Genomic DNA, 24074 nt, shown 5'->3' with positions numbered 1-24074 from the left:
AGAAGACATCCAGATAGCAAAGAGACATATGAAAAGATGTTCATCATCCCTTACCTTCAGGGAAATGCAAATCAAAACTACAATGAGATATTGCCCCACACCTGTCACAATGGCTAAAATCAACAGCATAAGATACAACAGGTGTTGACGAGGTTGCAGAGAAAGGGAACCCTCTTACAGTGTCAGTGGGAGCAGGTACTGTTGAAAACAGTATGGAAGCTCCTCAGAAAGTTAAAAATGATGATCCAGCAATGGCACTACTGGGTATTTACCCAAAGGATACAAGAACACTAATTCAAAGTGATACAGGCATCCCTATGTTATAGCAACATTATTTACAGTAGCAAAGATACAGAAGCATCCCAGGTGTTCACTAATTGATGAATGGATAAAGAAGAAGTGGCATAGAGATAGAGATAGAGATAGAGATAGAGATAGAGATAGAGATAGAGATAGATATATACACACACACATACATACATACATACATACATACATACATACATACAATGGAATATTATTCAGCCATAAAGAAGAAGGAAATCTTGTCATTTGCAGTAACATGGATGGAGCTAGAGAGTATAATGCTAATCAAACTGTCAAAAAAAGACAAATACCATATGATTTCACTCATGTGGAATTTAAGAAACAAAATAAGCAAAGGAGAAATCTATCTATATCTATATATCTACATCTATATATAGAGAGAGACGGACCAGGAAACAGACTCAACTATAGAGAAAAATTGATGGTTACTACATGGGAGGAGGGTAGAGGATGGGTTAAAAATGTGATGGCGATTATGGAGTGCACTTGTAGTGATGGGCACCAGGATGAAGTATTGAATTGTTGAAGCACTATATTGTACATCTTAACTAATATACCACTAATTGTTAACTAACTGGAATTAAAATGTGACAAAAAAGAAAAAAAAAGAGATACTTGTCTAGTTTTTTTTGTAGTGTCCTTGTCAGGCTTTGGCATTAGCATCATGCTGGCCTCAAAGAATGAATTAGGAAGTTTTTCTTACTTTTCAGTTTTTTGGGGGAAAAGTTTGCAAAAGAAAGGTATTAGTTCTTAAATGTTGGTAGATTTCAGCAGTGAGTGCATTAGATCCAAACTTTTCTGTGTTGAGAGACTTTTGAATTAATGATTCATTCTCCTTTAATAGTTATAGGCATATTCAGATTTTCTGTTTCCTTGTAACTTAATCCTAGTAGGTTTTTGATTTTAGAAATTTGTCTGTTTCATCTAAATTATCCAATTTGGTGGCATACAATTTTTCATAATATTCTAATTATTATTTTTATGGGATTGGTTGTAATGGCCCCACTTTTATCTCTGATTTTCCTAATTTGAGTCTTCTCTCTTTTTTTTTTTCTAAGTTGATCTAGATAAAGATTTGTTAATTTTGTTGATCTTTTAAAAGAAGGAAATTTTGGTTTCATTGATTTTTCTGTATTGTTGTTCTATTCTCTATATTGTTTACCTCTGATATCTTAGTTCCTTCCTTCCATTAGCTTTAGGTTTAGTTTGTTTTTCTTTTTTGAATTTCTAAAGTTATAAAGTTAGGTCGTTGATTTGAGATGTTTCTTGTTTTTTAGTGTAAACATTTCTTTATAGCTCTAAATTTCCCCCTTAGCACTGTTTTTTTTTCCCCACTGTGTCCCATCGTTTTACTATGTTGTGTTTTCATTTCCATTTATATATAAGTATTTTCCAGGGTTTTTTTAAATAATTTCTTCTTTAATCCATTAGTTGTTTAATAGTGTGTTATTAAATTTCCACAAATTTGCGGATTTTCCAGTTTTCCTTCTATTATTGATTTCTGACTTCATCTGTGGTGTACATTCTCGGAAGAAACAGACAAGCTCAAAATGTCAGTTAGTGATATGTACTATGAAGAAAATTAAATTACGGTAAGGAGAATAGGAAATGCCTGGTTTGGATGAGATGATGATTGCTCTTTTGTAGGGTGTCAGGGAAAGCTTCCCTGATGAGTTGATATTCAGAGACCTGAAATAAATGAGGAAGAGAGCCACATGGATATCTGAAGGAAAAGAAGATGCAGAAGCCCTAAGGTTGGCCTCATATTTGGCATGTAGAAGAAGTGCAAAGGTTCACAGGTGTATCCAGAGCTGAGTGAGTGAGGATTAAAAGGCTAAGAGTCAAGATATCAGAGAAGTATAGGGAACAGTATCCAGATCATGTAAGTCTTAATGGACTTTTGTTTTTACTCTGAAATAAGACACCATTGAATGGTTTTAAGCAGAGGAAGGACCTGATCTGACTTATGTTTTAAAGCACTCACACTACCTGTCATGCTGAGATTAGTGTAGTGGGATGACAGGGAAATCAGTTACAAAAAGCAATAATCCAGGCAAAAACAAAAACAAAAACGATGATGGCTTGGAACAGGATAGTGGTTACTAGTCTGTAGCCCTCTTAAGGAGTTTCCCTGGTGTAATCTGAAACTGGTGTCTGTATTCAGAGGGCAGGGAGAGACCAAAGGAAGAAACAGGCCACTCCAGGTGCGTAGGTGGCAGGTTGAGTAAGTAAAAGGAAATTACATTTGATAAGGCTTTTCTTGAGCAGCAGCAAGACAAATGGATCTCTGCACCTGCCCACCAGATCTTAAAAGTTCATATAAGGAGGCCTTACTTAGATGCAATCACATATATATCGTGTAGGTATTTTCAACATCACATCACTATCTCAAGGCTGTGTTCTTGGAGCAGTCTCTGGGGGGCAGGAAAGGCAAGTAGAACCTGCATTCCAAGGGTGGGGGAAGGAATGAGAAGCCTTTGAGTGCCTGGGTCCAACTCATGGGTCAATTGGTGGTCACCTGTTTTTCATGATTCTCCTTAACAGCTATTCAGATGGCAAGGGGTGGTTGGATTCTGGATGTATCTTGAAAGTAGGATAGGTAGAATTTTCTTAAACATTGGATATAAAGTGTCAAAAAAAAAAAAAAGAAGAAGAAGAGGAAGAGTAAAAAGATGATGTTCTATTTTTGGTCTAAACTGGAATAATGGAATTGCCATTAATTTAGATAAGGGAAACTAAAGGAGTAGCAGGTTTGCAGGGCAGGGATTCAGGAGTTTGGATTTCAACATGTTAAGTTTGATATGATTTTTAGACATCTAATTGGGCTTAATTTTTTTTTCAACGTTTATTTATTTTTGGGACAGAGAGAGACAGAGCATGAACGGGGGAGGGGCAGAGAGAGAGGGAGACACAGAATCGGAAACAGGCTCCAGGCTCTGAGCCATCAGCCCAGAGCCCGACGCGGGGCTCGAACTCACGGACCGCGAGATCGTGACCTGGCTGAAGTCAGACGCTTAACCGACTGCGCCACCCAGGCGCCCCAAATTGGGCTTAATTGAGTAGACAGTTTAGTGTATGAGTCCCTGTTCAAGGGAATAAACCAGACTGGAGGCATAAATTTAGGGTTGTCAGGATATAGATTATATTTAAGCTATGAGACTGGTCGAAATCACCTAGAATGTGAGCATAGATAGAGAAAAAGAGAGACCGGGCCCTGGGGCATTCCAACATTTAGAGATGGTGGAGAGGAATAGGACTCAGCAGAAGAGACTGAGAAGGAATGTTCAGTAAGGTAGGATAACCAAGAGAAAGCGGAGTGTCTTGGAAGCCAGGTAAAGAAAATAATTTCAAAAAGGAGGGCTGCTTGTGATAGATTGAAAAAGATGAGGCCTGAGAATTAATTTTGAATTTGGCAACATGGAAATCATTGATGATCTTGATGAGCTGTATTGGTAAAGTGGTGGGTAAAAGTCATAGAAGTCTGTTCAAGAGAATTAGGGGAGAGGAAGTTTTATCATAAAGTGGAGCAGATAAATAGGGCAGTAGCTGGAAGGACAAGTTGCAGTCAAGAGAAGGTGCTTTGGTTTTTTGTTGTTGTTTGTTTTAATTAATGGGGAAATAACTTTCTGTATACTGGTGAAAATGATCTAATAGGCAAAAATGGACTCAGGGAAAGGAAGAGACATTTGGTAGAATGATATCATTGGATAGATGAGAGAGGATGCATAAATGGAGGCATTAGCTTAAATAGGAAGACAGAATATGAGTACAAATGAAGGTCATAAGTGGCAGATGAGATAAGAGCATATGAAAGTTCTTGTCTGCTTCTATTTTCTTCTTCTTTTTTTAATGTTTGTTTATTTTTGAGAGACAGAGAGAGAGACAGACAGACAGACCGTAAGCAGGGGAGGGGCAGAGAGAAAAGGAAACAGAATCCGAAGCAGGCTCCAGGGTCTGAGCTGTCAGTACAGAGCCCGACGCAGGGCTTGAACTCACGAAGTCAGATGCTTAATGGACTGAGCCACTCAGGTGCCCCAGCTTCTATTTTCCCTGTAAATAAAATAAAACAAAACAGCTGAGACAAAGAAGAGGGCTGAGAAGGGAGGAATTTCATACAACCCCCATGAAGATATTTCTAAAAGGAGATTAATTTTACAATTATTCTATGTGCCACACATACTGTGAGGTAAGTACTATTATTATCTCCATTATACAAAAAAGTAAACTGACGCTAGAAAGTTTAAGGTGCTAGGCACCTGGGTGGCTCAGTTGGTTAAACATCTGACTCTTAACTTTGGCTCAGAGCATGATCTCACAGTCATGAGATTGAGCCCTACATCAGGTTGTGTCTGAGCGAGGAGACTGTTTAGGATTCTCTCTCTCTGCCACTCTCTCTGCCCCTCCCCCACTTGGACGCACTCATTTGCTCTCTTTCTTTCTTTCTCTTTCTCTCTCTCAAAATAAATAAATAAGCTTAAAATAAAAAGAAAGTTTAAGGAGCTTCCCCAAAGTCTCACAGCTATTAAGTGACAGAGGTGAGACTTAAGCTTCAGAATACTTAAATAAGAATTTGTAGTAAAAATAAATTGGAGGATGTATGTTCAGATCATTTTTAATGTTTATTTATTTATTTTGAGAGTGAGAGAGAGAGAGAGAGAGAACAGAGAGAGAGAGAGAGAGAGAGAGAGAGAGAGAGAGAATCCCAAGCAGGCTCTGCTGTCAGCACAGAGCTCGATGCAGGTCTCAAATCCCACAAACCTTGAGATCATGACCTGAGCCAAAATCAAGACTCGATGCTTAATGTACTGAGCCACCCAGGCACCCCCATTTCTTTTTTAAACAAAATGAAATAAGGTAAAGGTTAGTGGTAGAATAGAGAAGTTCAGTTGAAAGCAAGAGGAATAATAGAGGATCTCTAAATTATGTGTCTTTGGAAATGTTTTCATCTCCATTGTTTTATGGAAACATAGCTATTATATTTTTATGTGCAAAGGATCTCTGAGAGATCACTTTTCAGCTTTCTCTGTTTTATATATATATATATATATATATATACATATACACACACATATAAAATATATATATATATATTTTATATATATATGTAAATATATATATATTTTATATATATATATCTTTTATATATATATTTCTTTTATATATATATATATATATATATATATATATATATATATATATAAAACTTATTGTCAAATTGGTTTCCATACAACACCCAGTGCTCATCCCAATAGGTGCCCTCCTCAATGCCCATCACCCACTTTCCCCTCCTTCCCACTCCCCATCAGCCCTCACTTTATTCTGTTTTTAAGAGTCTCTTATGGTTTGGCTCCCTCCCTCTCTAACTTTGTTTCCCCCCCTTCCCCTCCCCCATGGTCTTCTGTTAAGTTTCTCAGGATCCACATAAGAGTGAAAACATATGGTATCTGTCTTTCTCTGTATGACTTATTTCACTTTGCATAACACTCTCCAGTTCCATCCACATTGCTAAATGGCCAGATTTCATTCTTTCTCATTGCCAAGTAGTATTCCATTGTATATATAAACCACATCTTCTTTATCCATTCATCAGTTGATGGACATTTAGGCTGTTTCCATAATTTGGATATTGTTGAAGGTGCTGCTATAAACATTGGGGTACAAGTTCCCCCATGGATCAGCACTCCTGTATCCCTTGGGTAAATTCCTAGCAGTGTCATTGCTGAACATAGGGTAGATCTGTTTTTAATTTTTTGAGGAAACTCCACACTGTTTTCCACAGCAGCTGTTTCAGTTTACATTCCCACCAACATTGTAAGAGGGTTCCCATTTCTCCACATCCTCTCCAGCATTTATAGTGTCCTGATTTGTTCATTTTAGCCACTCTGACTGGCATGAGGTGCTATCTCGGTGTGGTTTTGATTTGTATTTCCCTGATGAGGAGTGACGTTGAGCATCTTTGGATGTGCCTGTTGGCCATCTGGATGTCTTCTTTTAAAAAGTGTCTATTTTTGTCTTCTGCCCATTTCTTCACTGGATTATTTGTTTTTTAGGTGTGGAGTTTGGTGAGTTCTTTATAGATTTTGGTTACAAGCCTTTTATTCAGTATGTCATTTGCAAATATCTTTTCCCATTCTGTTGGTTGCCTTTTAGTTTTGTTGATTGTTTCCTTTGGAATGCAGAAGGTTTTTATCTTGATGAGATCCCAATAGTACATTTTTGCTTTTAATTCCCTTGCCTTGGAGATGTGTCTAGTAAGAAATTGCTGCGGCTGAAGTCAGAGAGTTTTTTTCCTGCTTTCTCCTCTAGGGTTTTGATGGTTTCCTGTCTCACATTCAGGTCCTTCATTCATTTTGAGTTTATTTTTGTAAATAAAAATATTTCTAGTGAGATCAAAATGTTTAGATATGATTACTATCAGGATTAAATGATGAGGGGTTTTTTTTTGTTACTGTACTCTGCATAAGTCAAATAATAGTACTATTTCCTAGAATTTCTTGATTAACTTTTTAAAACATTTTTTTTTTTTTTTGAGTATAGGTAGCACACAATGTTACGGTAGTTTCAGGTGTACAACGTAGTGATTGGACATGTTTATACATAGTGGGTATGCTCACCAAAAGTGTAGCTACTATCTGTCACCGTACAACACTACTACAATATCATTGACTATATTCTTTATGGTATGCCTTTTACTCTTGTGACTTATTTATTCCAAAACTAGAAACTTGTATCCCAAATTCCCTTCACCCATTTTATCCATCCCCCACACCCCTTACCCTCCAGCAACCATGAGTTTGTTCTCTGTATTTATAGGGCTTTTTTTTGTTGTTGTTATTTTGTTTATTCATTTGTTATTTTATTTTACTTTTTTTAATATGAAATTTTTGTCAAATTGGTTTCCATACAACACCCAGTGCTCATCCCAACAGGTGCCCTCCTCAATACCCATCACCCACCTACCCCTCCCTCCCATCCCCAATCAACCCTCAGTTTGTTTTCAGTTTTTAGGAGTCTCTTATGTTTTGCCTCCCTCCCTCTCTAACCATTTTTTTTCCTTCCCCTCCCCCATGGTCTTCTGTTAAGTTTCTCAGGATCCACAAGGAGTGGAAACATAAGGAATCTGTCTTTCTCTGTATGGCTTATTTCACTTATCATAACACTCTCCACTTCCATCCACGTTGCTACAAAGGGCCATATTTCATTCTTTCTCATTGCCACGTAGTCCTCCACTGTGTATATACACCACAATTTCTTTATCCATTCATCAGTTGATGAACATTTAGGCTCTTTCCATAATTTGGCTATTGTTTAAACATTGGGGTACAAGTGCCCCTATGCATCCGTACTCCTGTATCCCTGGGGTAAATTCCTAGCAGTGCTACTGCTGGGTCGTAGGGTAGGTCTATTTTTAATTTTTTGAGGAACCTCCACACTGTTCTCCAGAGCAGCTGCACCAGTTTGCATTCCCACCAACAGTGCAAGAGGGTTCCCGTTTCTCCACATCCTCTCCAGCATCTATAGTCTCCTGATTTGTTCATTTTGGCCACTCTGACTGGCGTGAGGTGATATCTGAGTGTGGTTTTGATTTATTTCCCTGATGAGCGATGTTGAGCATCTTTTTATGTGCCTCTTGGCCACCTGGATGTCTTCTTTAGACAAGTGTCTATTCATGTTTTCTGCCCATTTCTTCACTGGATTATGTGTTTTTCGGGTGTGGAGTTTGGTGAGCTCTTTATAGATTTTGGATACTAGCCCTTTGTCCGATATGTCATTTGCAAATATCTTTTCCCATTCTGTCAGTTGCCTTTTAGTTTTGTTGATTGTTTCCTTGGCTGTGCAGAAGCTTTTTATCTTGATGAGGTCCCAATAGTTCATTTTTGCTTTTAATTCCCTTGCCTTTGGGATGTGTCAAGTAAGAAATTGCTGCGGCTGAGGTCAGAGAGGTCTTTTCCTGCTTTCTCCTCTAAGGTTTTGATGGTTTCCTGTGTCACATTCAGGTCCTTTATCCATTTTGAGTTTATTTTTGTGAATGGTGTAAGAAAGTGGTCTAGTTTCATCCTTCTGCATGTTGCTGTCCAGTTCTCCCAGCACCATTTGTTAAACAGACTGTCTTTTTTCCATTGGATGTTCTTTCCTGCTGTGTCAAAGATTAGTTGGCCATACTCTTGTGGGTCTAGTTCTGGGGTTTCTATTCTATCCCATTGGTCTATGTATCTGTTTTTGTGCCAATACCATGCTGTCTTGATGATTACAGCTTTGTAGTAGAGGCTAAAGTCTGGGATTGTGATGCCTCCTGCTTTGGTCTTCTTCAAAATTATTTTGGCTATCGGGGACTACTATGGTTCCATACAAATTTTAGGATTGCTTGTTCTAGCTTCAAGAAGAATACTGGTGCAATTTTATTGGGATTGCATTGCATGTATAGATAGCTTTGGGTAGTATTGACATTTTAATAATATTTATTCTTCCAGTCCATGAGCACGGAATGTTTTTCCATTTCTTTATATCTTCTTCAATTTCCTTCATAACCTTTCTATAGTTTACAGCATACAGGTCTTTTATATCTTTGGTTAGGTTTATTCCCAAGTATTTTATACTTCTTGGTGCAATTGTGAATGGGATCAGTTTCTTTATTTGTCTTTCTGTTGCTTCATTATTAGTGTATAAGAATGCAACTGATTTCTGTACATTGATTTTGTACCCTGCGACTTTGCTGAATTCATGTATCAGTTCTAGCAGACCTTTTGTGGAGTCTGTCGTATTTTCCATGTATAATACATGTCATCTGCAAAAAGTGAAAGCTTGACTTCATCTTTGCCAATTTTGATGCCTTTGATTTCCTCTTGTTGTCTGATTGCTGATGCTAGCACTTCCAACACTATGTTAAACAACAGCGGTGAGAGTGGACATCCCTGTCGTGTTGCTGATCTGAGGGAAAAAGTTCTCAGTTTTTCCCCATTGAGGATGATATTAGCTGTGGGCTTTTCATAAATGGCTTTTATGATGTTTAAGTATGTTCCTTCTACCCCGACTTTCTCGAGGGTTTTTATTAACAAAAGATGCTGAATTTTGTCAGATGCTTTTTCTGTATCGATTGACAGGATCATATGGTTCTTTTCTTCTCTTCTCTTCTCTTCTCTTCTCTTTTCTTTTCTTTTCTTTTCTTTTCTTAATGTGATGTATCACGTTGATTGATTTGTGAATGTTGAACCAGCCCAGGAATGAATCCCACTTGATCATGGTGAATAATTCTTTTTATAAGCTGTTGAATTCAATTTGCTAGTATCTTATTGAGAATTTTTGCATCCATATTCATCAGGGATATTGGCCTGTGGTTCTCTGTTTTTAATGGGTCTCTGTCTTGTTTAGGAATCAAAGTAATGCTGGCTTTATAGAATGAGTCTGGAAGTTTTCCTTCCCTTTCTATTTTTGGAACAGCTTGAGAAAGATAGGTATTATCTCTGCTTTAAATGTCTGGTAGAATTCCCCAGGGAAGCCATCTGGTCCTGGACTCTTATTTGTTGGGGAGATTTTTGATAACTGATTGAATTTCTTCGCTGGTTATGGGTCTGTTCAAGCTTTCTGTTTCTTCCTGTTTGAGTTTTGGAAAGGTGTGGGTGTTTAGGAATTTGTCCATTTCTTCCAGGTTGTCCAATTTGTTGGCATATAAGTTTTCATAGTATTCCCTGATAATTGCTTGTATTTCTGAGGGGTTGGTTGTAATAATTCCATTTTCATTCATGATTTTATCTATTTGGGTCATCTCCCTGTTCTTTTTGAGAAGCCTGGCTAGAGGTTTATCAGTTTTGTTTATTTTTTCAAAAAACCAACTCTTGGTTTCATTGATCTGCTCTACAGTTTGTTTTTTTGTTTTTTTTTTAATTTTTTTTTTCAACGTTTATTTATTTTTGGGACAGAGAGAGACAGAGCATGAACGGGGGAGGGGCAGAGAGAGAGGGAGACACAGAATCGGAAACAGGCTCCAGGCTCTGAGCCATCAGCCCAGAGCCCAACGCGGGGCTCGAACTCACGGACCGCGAGATCGTGACCTGGCTGAAGTCGGATGCTTAACCGACTGCGCCACCCAGGCGCCCCTGCTCTACAGTTTTTTTAGATTCTATGTTGTTCATTTCTGCTCTGATATTTATTATTTCTCTTCTTCTGCCGGGTTTGGAGTGTCTTTGCTGTTCTGCTTCTATTTCCTTTAGGTGTGCTGTTAGATTCTGTATTTGGGATTTTTCTTGTTTCTTTAGATGGGCCTGGATTGCAATGTATTTTCCTCTCAGGACTGCCTTCGCTGCATCCCAAAGCGTTTGGATTGTTGTATTTTCATTTTCGTTTGTTTCCATATATTTTTTAATTTCTTCTCTAATTGTCTGGTTGACCCATTCGTTCTTTAGTAGGGTGTTCTTTAACCTGCATGCTTTTGGAGGTTTTCCAGACTTTTTCCTGTGGTTGATTTCAAGCTTCATCGCATTGTGGTCTGAAAGTATGCATGGTATGATCTCCATTCTTGGATACTTATGAAGGGCTGTTTGTGACCCAGTAAGTGATCTATCTTGGAGAATGTTCCATGTGCACTCGAGAAGAAAGTATATTCTGTTGCTTTGGGATGCAGAGTTCTAAATATATCTGTCAAGTCCATCTGATCCAATGTATCATTCAGGGCCCTTGTTTCTTTATTGATCCTGTTTCTAGATGTTCTGTCCAATGTTGTGTAACTGGAGTATTAAAGTCCTCTGCAATTACTACATTCTTATCAATAAGGTTGCTTATATTTGTGATTAATTGTTTTATATATTTGGGAGCTCCCATATTCACCACATAGACATTTATAATTATTAGCTCTTCCTGATGGATAGACCCTGTAATTATTATATAACGTTCTTCATCTCTTGTTACAGCCTTTAATTTAAAGTCTCGTTTGTCCGATACAAGTATGGCCACTCCAGCTTTCTTTTGACTTCCAGTAGCATGATAGATAGTCCTCCATCCCCTCACTCTCAATCTGAATGTGTCCTTAGGTCTAAAATGAGTCTCTTGTAGACAGCAAATAGGCGGGCCTTGTTTTTTTTATCCATTCTGATAACCTTTTTCTTTTGGTTGGTGTATTTAGTCCATTTACTTTCAGTGTTGTAGAAAGATATGGGTTTGGAGTCATTGTGATGTCTGTAGGTTTTGTGCTTGTAGCAATGTCTCTGGTATTTTGTCTCACAGGATCCCCCTTAGGATCTCTTGTAGGGCTGGTTTAGTGGTGATGAATTCCTTCAGTTTTTGTTTGTTTTGGGGAAGACCGTTATCTCTCCTTCTATTCTAAATGACAGACTTGCTGAGTAAAGGATTCTCGGCTGCATTTTTTTTCTGTTCAGCACATTGAAGATTTCCTGCCATTCCTTTCTGACCTGCCAAGTTTCAGTAGACAGATCTGTCATGAGTCTTATCGGTCTCCCTTTATATGTTAGAGCACGTTTATCCCTAGCTGCTTTCAGAATTTTCTCTTTATCCTTGTATTTTGCCAGTTTCACTGTGATATGTCATGCAGAAGATCGATTCAAGTTACGTCTGAAGGGAGTTCTCTGTGCCTGTTGGATTTCAATGTCTTTTTCCTTCCCCAGTTCACGGAAGTTCTCACCTATGATTTCTTCAAGTACACCTTCAGCACATTTCCCTCTTCCTCCTCTGGAATCCCAATTATGCGTATATTATTTCGTTTAATTATGTCACTTAGTTCTCTAAATCTCCCCTCATACTCCTGGAATCTTTTATCTCTCTTTTTCTCAGCTTCATCTTTTTCCATAATTTTATCTTCTAATTCACCTATTTCTCTCCTCTGCCTCTTCAATCCGAGCTGTGGTCGCCTCCCATTTTATTTTGCAGCTCATTTAGAGCATTTTTTAGCTCCTCCTGTTTCTTAGTCCCTTGATCTCCGTAGTAATAGATTCTCTGCTGTCCTCTATACTTTTTTCAAGCCCAGCAATTAATTTTATGACTATTATTTTAAATTCATTTTCTGCTATATTGCTTAAATCATTTTTGATCAGTTCGTTAGCTGTCCTACTTCCTGGAGTTTCTTTTGAGGGGAATTCTTCTGTTTTGTCATTTTGGATAGTCCCTGGAGTGGCGGGGAACTGCAGGGCTCTTCCACTGTGTTGTCTGGAGTAACTTGTGTTGGTGGGCGGGCGCAGTCAGACCTGATGTCTGCCCCCAGCCCACCGATGGGGCCACAGTCAGACTGGTGTGTACCTTATCTTCTCTCCCAGGGGCAGGACTCACTGTGGAGTGGTGTGGCCCCTGTCTGGGCTACTTGCACACTGCCAGGCTTGTGGTGCTGCTTCTATGGGATCTGGCCTATTATCCGGGGTGGATCCGCAAGGTGCACAGGGGCAGGAAGGGTGGGCATAGCTCCCTTTGCCTTCAGTGGTCCGCTTTGGGAGGGGTCCTGTGGCACCGGGAGGGAGGCAGACCCATTGGAGGGATGGATCCGCAGAAGCACAGCGTTGGGTGTTTGCCCAGTGCAAGCAAGTGTGTGACGGGAACTGGTTCCCTTTGGGATTTTGACTGGGGGATGGGCGAGGGAGATGGCGCTTCCCAGCGCCTTTGTTTCTCGCCAAGCTGAGCTCTGTCCTCCGGGGTTCAACAACTCTTCCTCTTGTTGTCCTTTAGCCCTCCCGTCTCCAAGCAGAGCTGTTGACTTATAAAATTCCAGATGTTAAGTCCCACTGGCTGTCAGAACACACTCCATCCGGCCCCTCCGCTTTTGCAAGCCAGACTCTGGGGCTCTGCCTTGCCGGGTGTGCTGGCTGCCCCTCCACCGCCCTGGCTCCCTCCCGCCAGTCTGTGTAGCTCGCACTGCCTCTCTGCCCTTCCTACCCTCTTCTGTGGGCCTCTCGTCTACGCTTGGCTCCGGTGAGTCCATTCTGCTAGTCTTCTGGCAGTGTTCTGGGTAAATTAGGCAGATATGGGTGGAATCTAGGTGATCATCAGGACGCAGTGTGCCCAGTGTCCTCCTGCGCCGCCATCTTCTGAAAAGTCCCTTCATTTGTTTTTTAGATTTCACATGTGAGTGTAATCTTATGGTATTTTTCTTTCTCTGACTTATTTCACTGGGCAGAATATCCTCTGGGTTCATCCATGTTATCGCAAATGGCAAGATCTCATCCTTTCTCATGGCTGCATAATGTTCCTGTGTGTGTGTGTGTGTGTGTGTGTGTGTGTGTACACATAATATATACCATGTCTTCCTTATCTGTTTGTCTGTCGATGGATGGACATTTAGGTTGCTTCCAAAGCTTGGCTATTGTAAATAATGCTGCAGTGAACACAGGGGTGCTTATTTCCTTTACAGTGTTTTTGTTTTCTTTGGGCAAACACACACTAATGGAATTATTGGATCATATGTTATTTCTATTTTTAATTTCTTTTTTTCAAAAATTGCCAATGCTGACTATATTTTAAATCATCCTGGCAAGATATTGGGAAAAGTTTTCAATTAGCAGTAATCATGCCTCAGATAAACCTCATTGGCTATGATACTGCCACTGTGCAAAGCTTCTATCTTTAAATTTTGATAAACCTTCATACTGTTTTCCACAGTATCTGCCCCAATTTACATTCCCACCAACAGTGTACAAAGGTTCCTTTTTCTCACCAACTCTTGTTACTTCTTAACTTTTTGATTTTAGCCATTCTTACAGGTGTAAGGTGATACCTCATTGTAGTTTTGATTTGTGTTTCTCTGATGATGTTGAGCATCTTTTCATATGTCTCTCGGCCATCTATATGGTCTTCTTTAGAGAAATGTCAATTAAGGTCCTCTGCCCATTTTTTAATCAGATTGTTTGCTTTTTGGTATTTGAGTTGTAGAAATTTTTTTTTATGTTTTGGTTAGTAACCCTTTATTGGATATATCATTTGCAAATATCTTTTTCCATTTATTAGGTTGCCTTTTTGTTTCATTGATTGTTTCCTTCACTGTGAAGCTTTTTATTTTTGTTTAGTCCCAGTAGTTAATTTTTGCTTTTGTTTCCCTTGTTTTAGGAGACAAATCTAGAAAAATGTTGCCATGCTGATGTTAGAGAAATTACTGCCTGTGTCCTCTTCTAAGATTTTTATAGTTTCAGATCTCACGTTTAGGTCTTGATCTATTTTGGGTTTATTGTTATGTATTAGAAAGTGGTTCAGCTTCATTCTTTAAAAATTTTTTTTTAACATTTATTTATTTTTGAGAGACAGAGCATGAGCAGGGGAGGGGCAGAGAGAGAGGAAGACACAGAATCTGAAGCAGGCTCCAGGCTCCAAGCTGCCAGAGCCCAACACGGGGCTCGAACTCACGAATCACGAGATCATGACCTAGGCCGAAGTCGGATACTTAACCCACTGATCCACCCAGGCGCCCCCAGTTTAATTCTTTTACATGTGACTGTTCAGTCTTCCAAGCACCATTTATTGAAGAGACTTTTTCCCATTGTATATCTTGCCTTTTTTGTCATAAATTAGTTGACCATATAAGTATAGGTTTGTATCTGGGATTTTTATTCTGTTCCCTTGATGTGTGTATCTGTTTTTGTGTCAGTACCGTACTATTTTTTTCTAATGTTTATTTATTTGTGAGAGAAAGACAGAGTGCGAGCAAGGGAGGGGCAGAGAGAGAGGGAGATAAAGAATCCGAAGCAGTCTCCAGGCTCTGAGCTGTCAGCACAGAGCCCGACATGGGGCTCAAACCCACAATCTATGAGATCATGACCTGAGCCAAAGTTTGATGCTTAACCCACCGAGCCACCCCTGTGCCCCATTACCATACTGTTTTGATTACTTCAGCTTTGTAGTATATCTTGAAATCTGGAATTGTGATTCCTATAGCTTTGTTTTTGTTTTTCAAGATTGTTTTGGCAATTCGGGGTCTTTGTAGTTCTGTACATATTTTAGTACTGTTTCCCCTAGCTTTGTGAAAAATGCTGTTGGTATTTTGATAGTGATTGTCTTGGAATCTGTAGATTGCTTTGGGCAGTATGAACATTTAATAATATTCTCCCAATCCATGAGCATGGAATATTTTTTTAGTTGTGTCATCTTCAATTTCTTTCATCAGTGTTTTAAAGTTTTTAGAGTACATGTCTTTCACCTCTTTGGTTAAGCCTATTCCTAGATATTTCATTCTTTTTGATGCAATTGTAAAAGGAATTGTTTTCTTAATTTCTCCTTATGCTATTTTGTTATTAATATATAGAAATACTATCAATTTCTCAGTATTCATTTTGTATCCTGCAACTTCATTCATTTGCTGGTAAAGTGTTTAGGATTTGATTAACTTTTTTAAATGGCATTTTTTACTATATTATAATCAGTAATTATGAAAATATTTCAAATCTATTTTTGTCCATGCAGCTAGAAAAAAAAAATTTACCTTTCTCTCATTTAATAGGTCTAATAGCATTTAAAAAGACAAATTGGTGGTATATTCAAACACTGTATTCTGAAGTTATAAATATAATCCTTTCTGGTTTCTTATGCCTACCCCCTGGGTTTTCTCTTCTTTAATGATAATTGTTGGTAAGACTGAACCAAGCATCTTAGACACACTTGAGATTAAAACATAGCTTTTAGTGACTTAATTGAAAATATTTCAAAATAAAGTTTAAATTACTAAAAGTTAGTTTAGCTTCCAAGAGTTTAAGATGTATGTGTTGTTTGTTGGGCATTTTATTTCAGGAGCCGCCTAAAGAAAGACTACGATGATTTCAGAAGACAGCCTGATCATGATAAATTTACTAGAGAACTGTGGACTACTGAAGAAGGTGAAGGAGATCCTGGAAAAGAATCTCCTAAAGTAGAAATTAGTAAGTCTGTAGAGGTGACAGAACCTTTGGATATCCTGGAGAAAGATAACTTTGATTCAGGTAAGTATTAAAACTTTCTTTAAATCAACACTAAAACCACAAAGAGAAGTTTGAGTATCTTTTGTGGAGATAAAGGCTAATCTGGTTAATGATGTGTATTAATTAGGAAAATCTGCCATGTTTTGAAGGTGTCCTGTGTCCTTGTAAAGGTTCCTTGGAATCATTACATTTCTAGGAGTTTCTGGAGCCAGTGCCCGCCTCCAAACTGTAGGCATGTCTTTGCTCATTATAGACCACACATCTTTAATATACAATCCCTCTAAAATAAGTTCATCATCTTCTTTTTATTATTACTATTTTTGAAGCACTGTTTTTGATGTTTGATTTAAATGGAATTTGACAAGTCCCTAATCTGGGAAGATTTTTTATGAGGAATGACCAAGGTTGATGGCCTAATGAGACCCCAGAGTGGACATATCATCATAAGGGGGCTAGATTAGATTATCTATAATTCATTTCAGTTTATCAGATTATATTATTCTTTAAATCTAATTAAATAACTTTATTTAGTTATATAATAGGTTAGTGTGAAAATTTGTGGTTAGTAATTTTTTAAACTTGTTTTTCATGTCCTTGGTGACTTGAAAAAGAGTAGCTTCTCATCAACCCAGTTTGACTGATATGAACATAATTTTTTTACTGTAGGAATAATTAACCCCAGAAACTCCTTTAGAGTCTCTGAAAATTAGAATGGAGAACTATCTCTCTTTGATTTCATGATTTCCTTAGCTAGAAGAAAAGAACTAGACTGTATTCCTTTTCAGATCTAAATTCTGAGCTCTAATTGCTGGCCTGAGTATCTCTTTAAGAGATGTAAATTTTCCTTTGTGTTTGTATTGCAGCAGACTTAGCAGAGTTTGAACAAAAAAAAATTCTGTCATTAATACATAATTGGGAATGGGTTGTGCTATCAAGATTGCCATGTCAAAGATCACCTTACCTTAATTTTCTAATCAGGGTGCTGAGACTTTGAAATCACCCTGTAGTAGATTTCTTAATAAAATTCCAGTTCAAAGATTGACTTGCTTTTTTATAATTGGTCTTATTGCTATTCAGTTGCTGTTTTATTTAAACACAGTGTTTGCTTTTATAATTTTCAGATGACATGAAACTGTCTGAAATAGATTTTCCTATGGCCAGAAGCAAGTTGTTGAAAAAGGAATTGCCTTCTAAAGATATTGCAAAGATACTGCCTAAAACACTTAAACGACAGTCAAAACAAACAAATTATGTGGATGATAGCACAAAAGATCTTTCCCCAAGGAAGAAAGCAAAGTTAAGCACAAATGAGACAACAGTTGAGAATGCAGAAGGTGAGGTGCAGATTGACTATTTGAATGAATTCAAGCATACAGAGCCACTGTTTCCAGAGTCGTTTGCCTCAGTGGATTCAACACCAGTATCTATTCTCCAGAAAGGGACCAAACCTATTCAGGCCTTGCTTGCAAAGAATATTGGGAACAAAGTGACCTTAACAAATCAACTGCCCCCTTCCACAGGTAGAACTGCTCCTGCTTTGGAAAAACCAGTTATATCTCCTCCAGAAGCAAGTCCTATAAAGCCAGCATTGACCTGCCACACCAATACAAAAGGTCCTTTACAAATGGTATACAAAGTGCCCTGTGGCCAGTGGTTGCCCATAGATCTCCATAACAGCTCTGTAAAGATTCAGATGCAACCTGTGCTAGATTCTAAAACAGGAGAAAAAATCATGCAACAGGTTCTCATTCTGCCTAAGAATTTTGTGATTCAGCACAAGGAAGGGAAAGCAGTTGCAAAAGAAGTACCGCCACTTCAACAGAAAAGTACAGAACAACCTTGTTCATCTTTCCTGCAGACAACAAATGTAAACTCTTCTTTAGCATCAGTTCTTGTCAGCTCAGCAGGAACTGTTTCTACCCAGCTACCTAATATACTTTTCAATAGGACAATTACACCTTTGTCAAATAGTGATAGGCCACAACCTTTGTCACCTGTAACCTCCATAAGTAATTTATTAACACCACCAGTTAAGACTAGCCAGAGTGAGTCAGGAAAAGTCAAGAATGCAGTTTCAGCAGCCACATTTTCCCAGCCCATTGTTTCATCCACCATTTCCTCAACAGTTCAGCCTCTGTTATCAGCAACAACACTAAGTGGATCTACAAATCCTGGTAGTTCCCTCAACTCTTTTGCACAACAAACTCCTGATTCTTCTGAAGTAAAGCAAGAACTGAAAACTGTGTGTATAAGAGATTCACAGTCAATTCTTGTTAGGACACGAGGTGGGAACACTGGAGTTGTAAAAGTACAGACCAGTCCAGATCAAAATTCACCCAATAGCTTATCTTCAAGTTCAGTTTTCACTTTTGCTCCTCAGCTTCAGGCATTTCTGGTACCCAAATCAACAACTTCATCTTCCTCTGTTTTTTCACCCTCAGTTGGAGTGACTACTACATCTAGTCTCCCATCTTTTAGCCAAACATCAACTTCTGATTCCATTCCATCTGGCTTTAATCCATCAGTGGGAAAGAATCTCAAGCTTACATTAGGCCAGTCTTCCTGCGGTGGTAATTTGGGCCACATGATAGATAAAGCTTCACATATGCCACCTTCTCCCTTAAAGTCCTCTCTTTCTTCTGGCACTCTACTATCATCAACAGCAAATAATTCAGTAAATGTAATTAGTATTTCAACAGGAAATTTTGGACAAACCAGTACGAATGTTATTCATACTCCAAATAAACAACAGGGAGATTATTTCACAAAAAGTTTCCCTGTTACAAGATCAGAAGCAACAGCAGCAACAAATGGTGATGTGATCAGTGCAACTGCAGTTCACAAACTTATGCTGGTGTCAGCTCCATCTGTTCTTTCTTCTAGCAGTGGAACTGCAATTAATGTGACACCTGCACCAACATCTACAGGTGTTTCTGCCCAGAAATTAGTTTTTATTAATGCTCCAATTCCCAGTGGCACTTCAACTCCAACTATTGTGGCAGAACCACTAAAACAAACTCTTTCTCCCCCATTGAGTAAAACATATGTTAAGACTCCAGAACAACCCCAGATAGTACTAATTCCATCAACAGTGGGAGCACCAATAAAAATAAATTCATCACCAACTGTATCTCAGATAAAAGATGTGAAAATTGGACTAAACATAGGTCAAGCAATTGTAAACACTTCAGGCAGTGTGCCACCTATACCATCAATTAACATATTGCAAAATGTAACCCCAAAAGGAGAAGAAAAAAGTACCAAGGGCTATGTTTTGCCATTGTCAACAAGTAGTAATTCAATTCCAGTAAGCTCAAGTTTTGTGAGTCAAAATATTACTCCTCTTAATGAATCAATGGTTTCTGCAACAAGAGCAGTAAACATGTTTTCAGTAACAGGAGCAAACGTGTCTTTGGGTTCTCTTTCAGTGACCTCAGCCTCTGCTTCCGTTGGGACACGACCTCCTGTTTTAGTCAGTGGAAATGATACCTCTTCAAGAATTATGCCTATTTTGTCAAATAGACTTTGCACGTCAAATCTCGGAAACACTGTGGCTATATCAACTGTGAAAACAGGACATCTTGCATCATCTGTTCTGATTTCAACTACACAACCAACAGTGTCTCCTAAATGTTTAACATCAGCTTTGCAGATCCCTGTTACTATTGCCTTACCTACACCTGTGACTGTATCCCCTAAAATAATCAACACAGTTCCACAAGTGGCAACTGTACCAGGAGCCACATGTTCTATATCTCTTTCTAAAAGACAGTCTCGGACTTCTGTCCAGATTCAGTCACCAGGGATTTTAACTACAGTGCCAACAAATATAAACACAAATAAACCTCAAACTGAATTGCCATCCCTTTCACAAAGTCTAGGTAAAGTAATTAATATTTCCAATTTTGCTTCTCTGCCAAACCAGCAAATGTCCTCTGCTTTAGTAAAATCAACCTCAAGTTACAGTTCTGCTCCTGGTGGCTCTGCCATTCACACTGCTACAGCACCATCAAATGTGAATAGTGTGATAGGGGGTCAGTTCAGTGAACCTTATATTCAGCAAAAAATAGTCATCAACACCAGTACACCTTTGGCACCTGGTACTCAGATCATGATTAATGGAACCCGGTTTATTGTCCCACCACAAGGTCTTGGAGCTGGTAGCCATGTTCTCCTTATATCTACTAATCCAAAATATGGACCTCCCTTAGTTCTTAACAGTGGCCAAGGCCTTCCGGCTATATCAGTAGATAACCCTGCCCAGATCACACTAGCATCAAATAATTCTTTAAGTGGGCAACCTGTGAAGCATTCTCTAAGAAGTTCTACAAAAATTATAAACTCTCTTGGGAATGTCAGTCCTCTACCCACAGTACATACAACATCACAGATCATAAACACAACTGCTAAAGTGTCTGTTCCACTTCCCGCACCAACAGTGTCATTGACTTCAGTAATTAAGTCTCCTCCAGCTACTCTTTTGGCTAAGACATCTTTGGTTTCTGCCATTTGTTCTACTAATCCTCCACTGCCAAGTAGCACATCAGTATTTCATCTGGACACATCAGTCAAAAAATTGTTGGTTAGCCCAGAAGGAGCCATTTTGAATACCATAAATCCTCCAGCATCTAAGGTTTCTTCTCTCTCCTCCTCTCTCTCTCAAATTGTTGTATCTGCTAGTCGAAATCCTGCCTCTGTCTTCCCTGCTTTTCACTCATCTGACTTAGAGAAGCCCAACACAGCTGCATCCTGAATTTAGACTAAATGAGCCAGTTTTTAAATAATGGGGCATTGTTTTGACTCCCATAAAAATTTTAACTTTATTATACTGTTGAAAACATACTATACATAGTTTTGTGTGTTTTAATGTATCTTTTCATTAGCTTGCAACAAGGCTTTGTTTCCTTTGGGAGAAAACGATCTGTTCCATTTAACTCATTGGTATGAGTATGTTTTCCAAAGTTGTTTAAAATAGACAGAATCTACCTGTCTGTATTGCATAGATTGGACAAAGTCAAGTTTCACTAGTTCGTAGTAGGCTAGCTCTTTGCACACTTGAATTGACATGTTTCTTCTTGAACTTGGACTATGGCAGTGTGTATCAACAATATTGTATTCTGTGTCATTAGTGAAATCTTGTTTTTTGTTTTCTGTAAAAATATAAATAAATATATGTATGTGTGTGTGTATACACACACACACACATATTTATGCATTGTGAAAATGCAGTCCATGTTGTAAAATTGTACATATTCCTAAATCCCTTACAACCTGTACTAAACTATATGTACAAAGAACTATGCTGTCTTATTTATGTTTTGTTTACATAATGTATAGTTTTTTAAATATTTTAGTAATTTTGGACCAGTGAACTGTTAGCAACAATGCAGAAGAATCTGCATGTAATAAACTGAGTTGCGGTATTTCTTTGTTTGAATACTTTTTAAATTGCATTCTTGTTCCATTGAAAGAATACATTATATAAAATGAAGACAGCCCTTTACAAAAAGGAATTAAAGGTGGGAAATTTGAATTAATGGCTAGCATTTGTACAAGGTTTTACAGTTTACAAACTTTACTTCATATATCTTACTTACTTTTCACAGTAGTCTTGAAAGATTAAGTGATGTTGTCTGAGGTCATCCAGCAAGTGGGTGGTAGACCTGAGCCATTAGTTGAACCTGATGCTTTAAATTTCCATGATTGTACATTACTTCTATTATAAAATTTCACTTTGGATTTCATTGTTTTAAGTTTTTTGTCTTATTTCACCACCAAATTCCCCATTGATTAAGTAATCTTTCAGGCCAATGTGTTTGGTCTGTTTATGCACCTCAGATATGCTTTGTTAATTTTTTATTTTCAAATTTAGATTCACAAGAAGTTGTGATGGTAGTATGGAGAGGTCTTATGTACCCTATATATAGCTTCCCTCCTGATATGTCTTTTTATATTGAGGTATTATTTCATAGTTGACTGATTTTCCAAAATGATAAAACATAAGAATTTTCCTTTTTTTAATTTAGAATAACAAATGAATTTGAACACTTTCAATTATTTATAAGCATTCTTTGCTTTTGTTTGCTGTTCTTTTTTCAATCACAGCAGTCACTTATATTGTAAAACAAGTGATTTTTATGGGGCAGCTTCTTCTCAGGGTTTGACTTTGTGGTATTTCAGAATATGCCTCATTTTAAATAAACGATAGATTTTATTATCACAATGAACACTGAGTAGTGTATAGAATTGTTAAATCACTATACTGTGCACTCAAAAGTAATATAACACTGTATATTAACTGTACTGGAATTAAAATTTTTAAAAGTCTGGGAAACAAGACACAGCATAAGGAATACACAAAAAAAATGTATAATTGCTTAGTCATAAATAAATAAATATCTTTTTAAGAAGGCAAAGCATAAAAATTCAAAAAAAGATTTTATATTTATTGGATCTTTATCCATTATCTAAGATAGTGATTGTATATTCATCCAGATTATGTTTATAATGACGTTAAACGTCATCACATGGAGTTGTAGTCTAGGGTTAAAAATGATGGGGAAGAGTAGGCCTGAAGACTTCCTTTGAAACTACACTGAAATGTATTAGTTATCAAAGTGGAAAGGGTGTGAGGATGTTCCTGGAAAGTTGCTAAAGGCTCTCAAAAATCTATACTTATGTTCTAAAACAGTGCCTTTGCCAATCATGTCTATGTTCTCCTCTGTAGTCACTGCCCCTCTTTCCCTGTCAGTTTAGAAAGACCTTGGATTTCAAGGGAATGTGGGTGATATTTGGGAATGCAATTGCATTGTACATAGGTGTGCTCAATAAATAAATGTACTTACATACTCAACTTTTAAAGCAAAACAACCAGAAATTATTCATCTTTTCCCTTTAAAGAATTCTCCAAGCCATTTCTAGAAACTAATTTACTGAATTACCTATGGCTCAACTTTAATCCCAGTGAAGGACCTAAACTAATTATTAACCACAATTCTTTTCTAACTCCTAAATCCAAAATCCTAATATGACCTTTGAAACTCTGTGTGATCTGGTGAACCTTTTAGAGTGAAGCCCCAGTCCCCGACCCTGCCATCCCCTTGGGGATTAAAAGGGGCCTCAATCTATTGCTGCTTACCTCACCAGCTTCTTTTCAACCTATTCCCTTGCTTATTGCACTCTAGTTTTCTTTTAGTTTCTAGAAAGTTCAAGGCATTCATAGAAGTTCTCTTTGACTTCATGTTTCATTACGTATTCCCATTACATATTACATAACTCCCTCTCCTTATTTCATCCTAGCCAGCATCATGATATTGTAGTCACTCATAGATTGAGAAGGGCATAGTACTACACTACTGTAATGAGATTTGTATGCAATTATTGAATGTCTGTCTTCCTTTTTAAAGAGAGACTTTGTCAGTCATCATTGTCACCTCAGTAACTCGCACCCAGTAGACATTCAATATGTTTGCTGAATAAATCAGTGAGAAATGTAGGTAGCTTCTTAATATAACCAAAAGCCAAATTCTTTTTCTTTTGTTTCTAGCTTGGTAGATCATGTGGATTTCTGGGATCTTGGCCAACCAAAGAGTACAAAGTCAAATTCCTCAGTTCTTTGTAATCAGTGTTATTGTTAAGTATTCTTCAACACTGTTTATAAAGGCATTCATGTAAAGGAAGAAAAGTCACTACAATGCTACCTGAAAGCTTCATGGTACTAAAACAGTATGTTTCCACACATAGTATAGAAATAGGACATTTGAATATATTCAGCATCATGTTCAATGCTAAGCTAAAACATGGGGAAATAACATGTCTTTCTGATATGTTAGCTCTTTCCTCTCATTTCCTATATGGTTTTTCCTCAAAAAA

At 37.8% G+C, this 24074-nt stretch overlaps 1 protein-coding gene and 1 non-coding gene across 4 annotated transcripts in view; one reads left to right on the top strand and one right to left on the bottom strand.

Moving 5' to 3' along the window:
* KIAA2026 (uncharacterized protein KIAA2026 homolog) overlaps window positions 1–21625 on the top strand; it is a 131458-nt gene extending 109833 nt beyond the window's left edge. For all 3 annotated transcript variants that reach the window (XM_045043710.1, XM_045043709.1, XM_045043711.1), the window contains 2 exons: window positions 16036–16223; window positions 17324–21625. In XM_045043710.1, the coding sequence (XP_044899645.1) occupies window positions 16036–16223; window positions 17324–20955 (3820 nt within the window). In that variant the 3' untranslated portion in view covers window positions 20956–21625. The remainder of the gene's footprint in view (window positions 1–16035; window positions 16224–17323) is intronic.
* On the bottom strand, window positions 13739–13877 carry LOC111557683. Its single transcript, XR_002737913.1, has one exon. It is a non-coding gene; the product is annotated as a U4 spliceosomal RNA (small nuclear RNA).
* Window positions 21626–24074: the final 2449 nt, after the last annotated feature.

The sequence above is a fragment of the Felis catus genome, chromosome D4 (assembly GCF_018350175.1).
Source record: "Felis catus isolate Fca126 chromosome D4, F.catus_Fca126_mat1.0, whole genome shotgun sequence".
NCBI classification, from domain to species: Eukaryota; Metazoa; Chordata; class Mammalia; order Carnivora; family Felidae; genus Felis; species Felis catus.
This window is presented reverse-complemented; position numbering and strand designations above follow the sequence as displayed.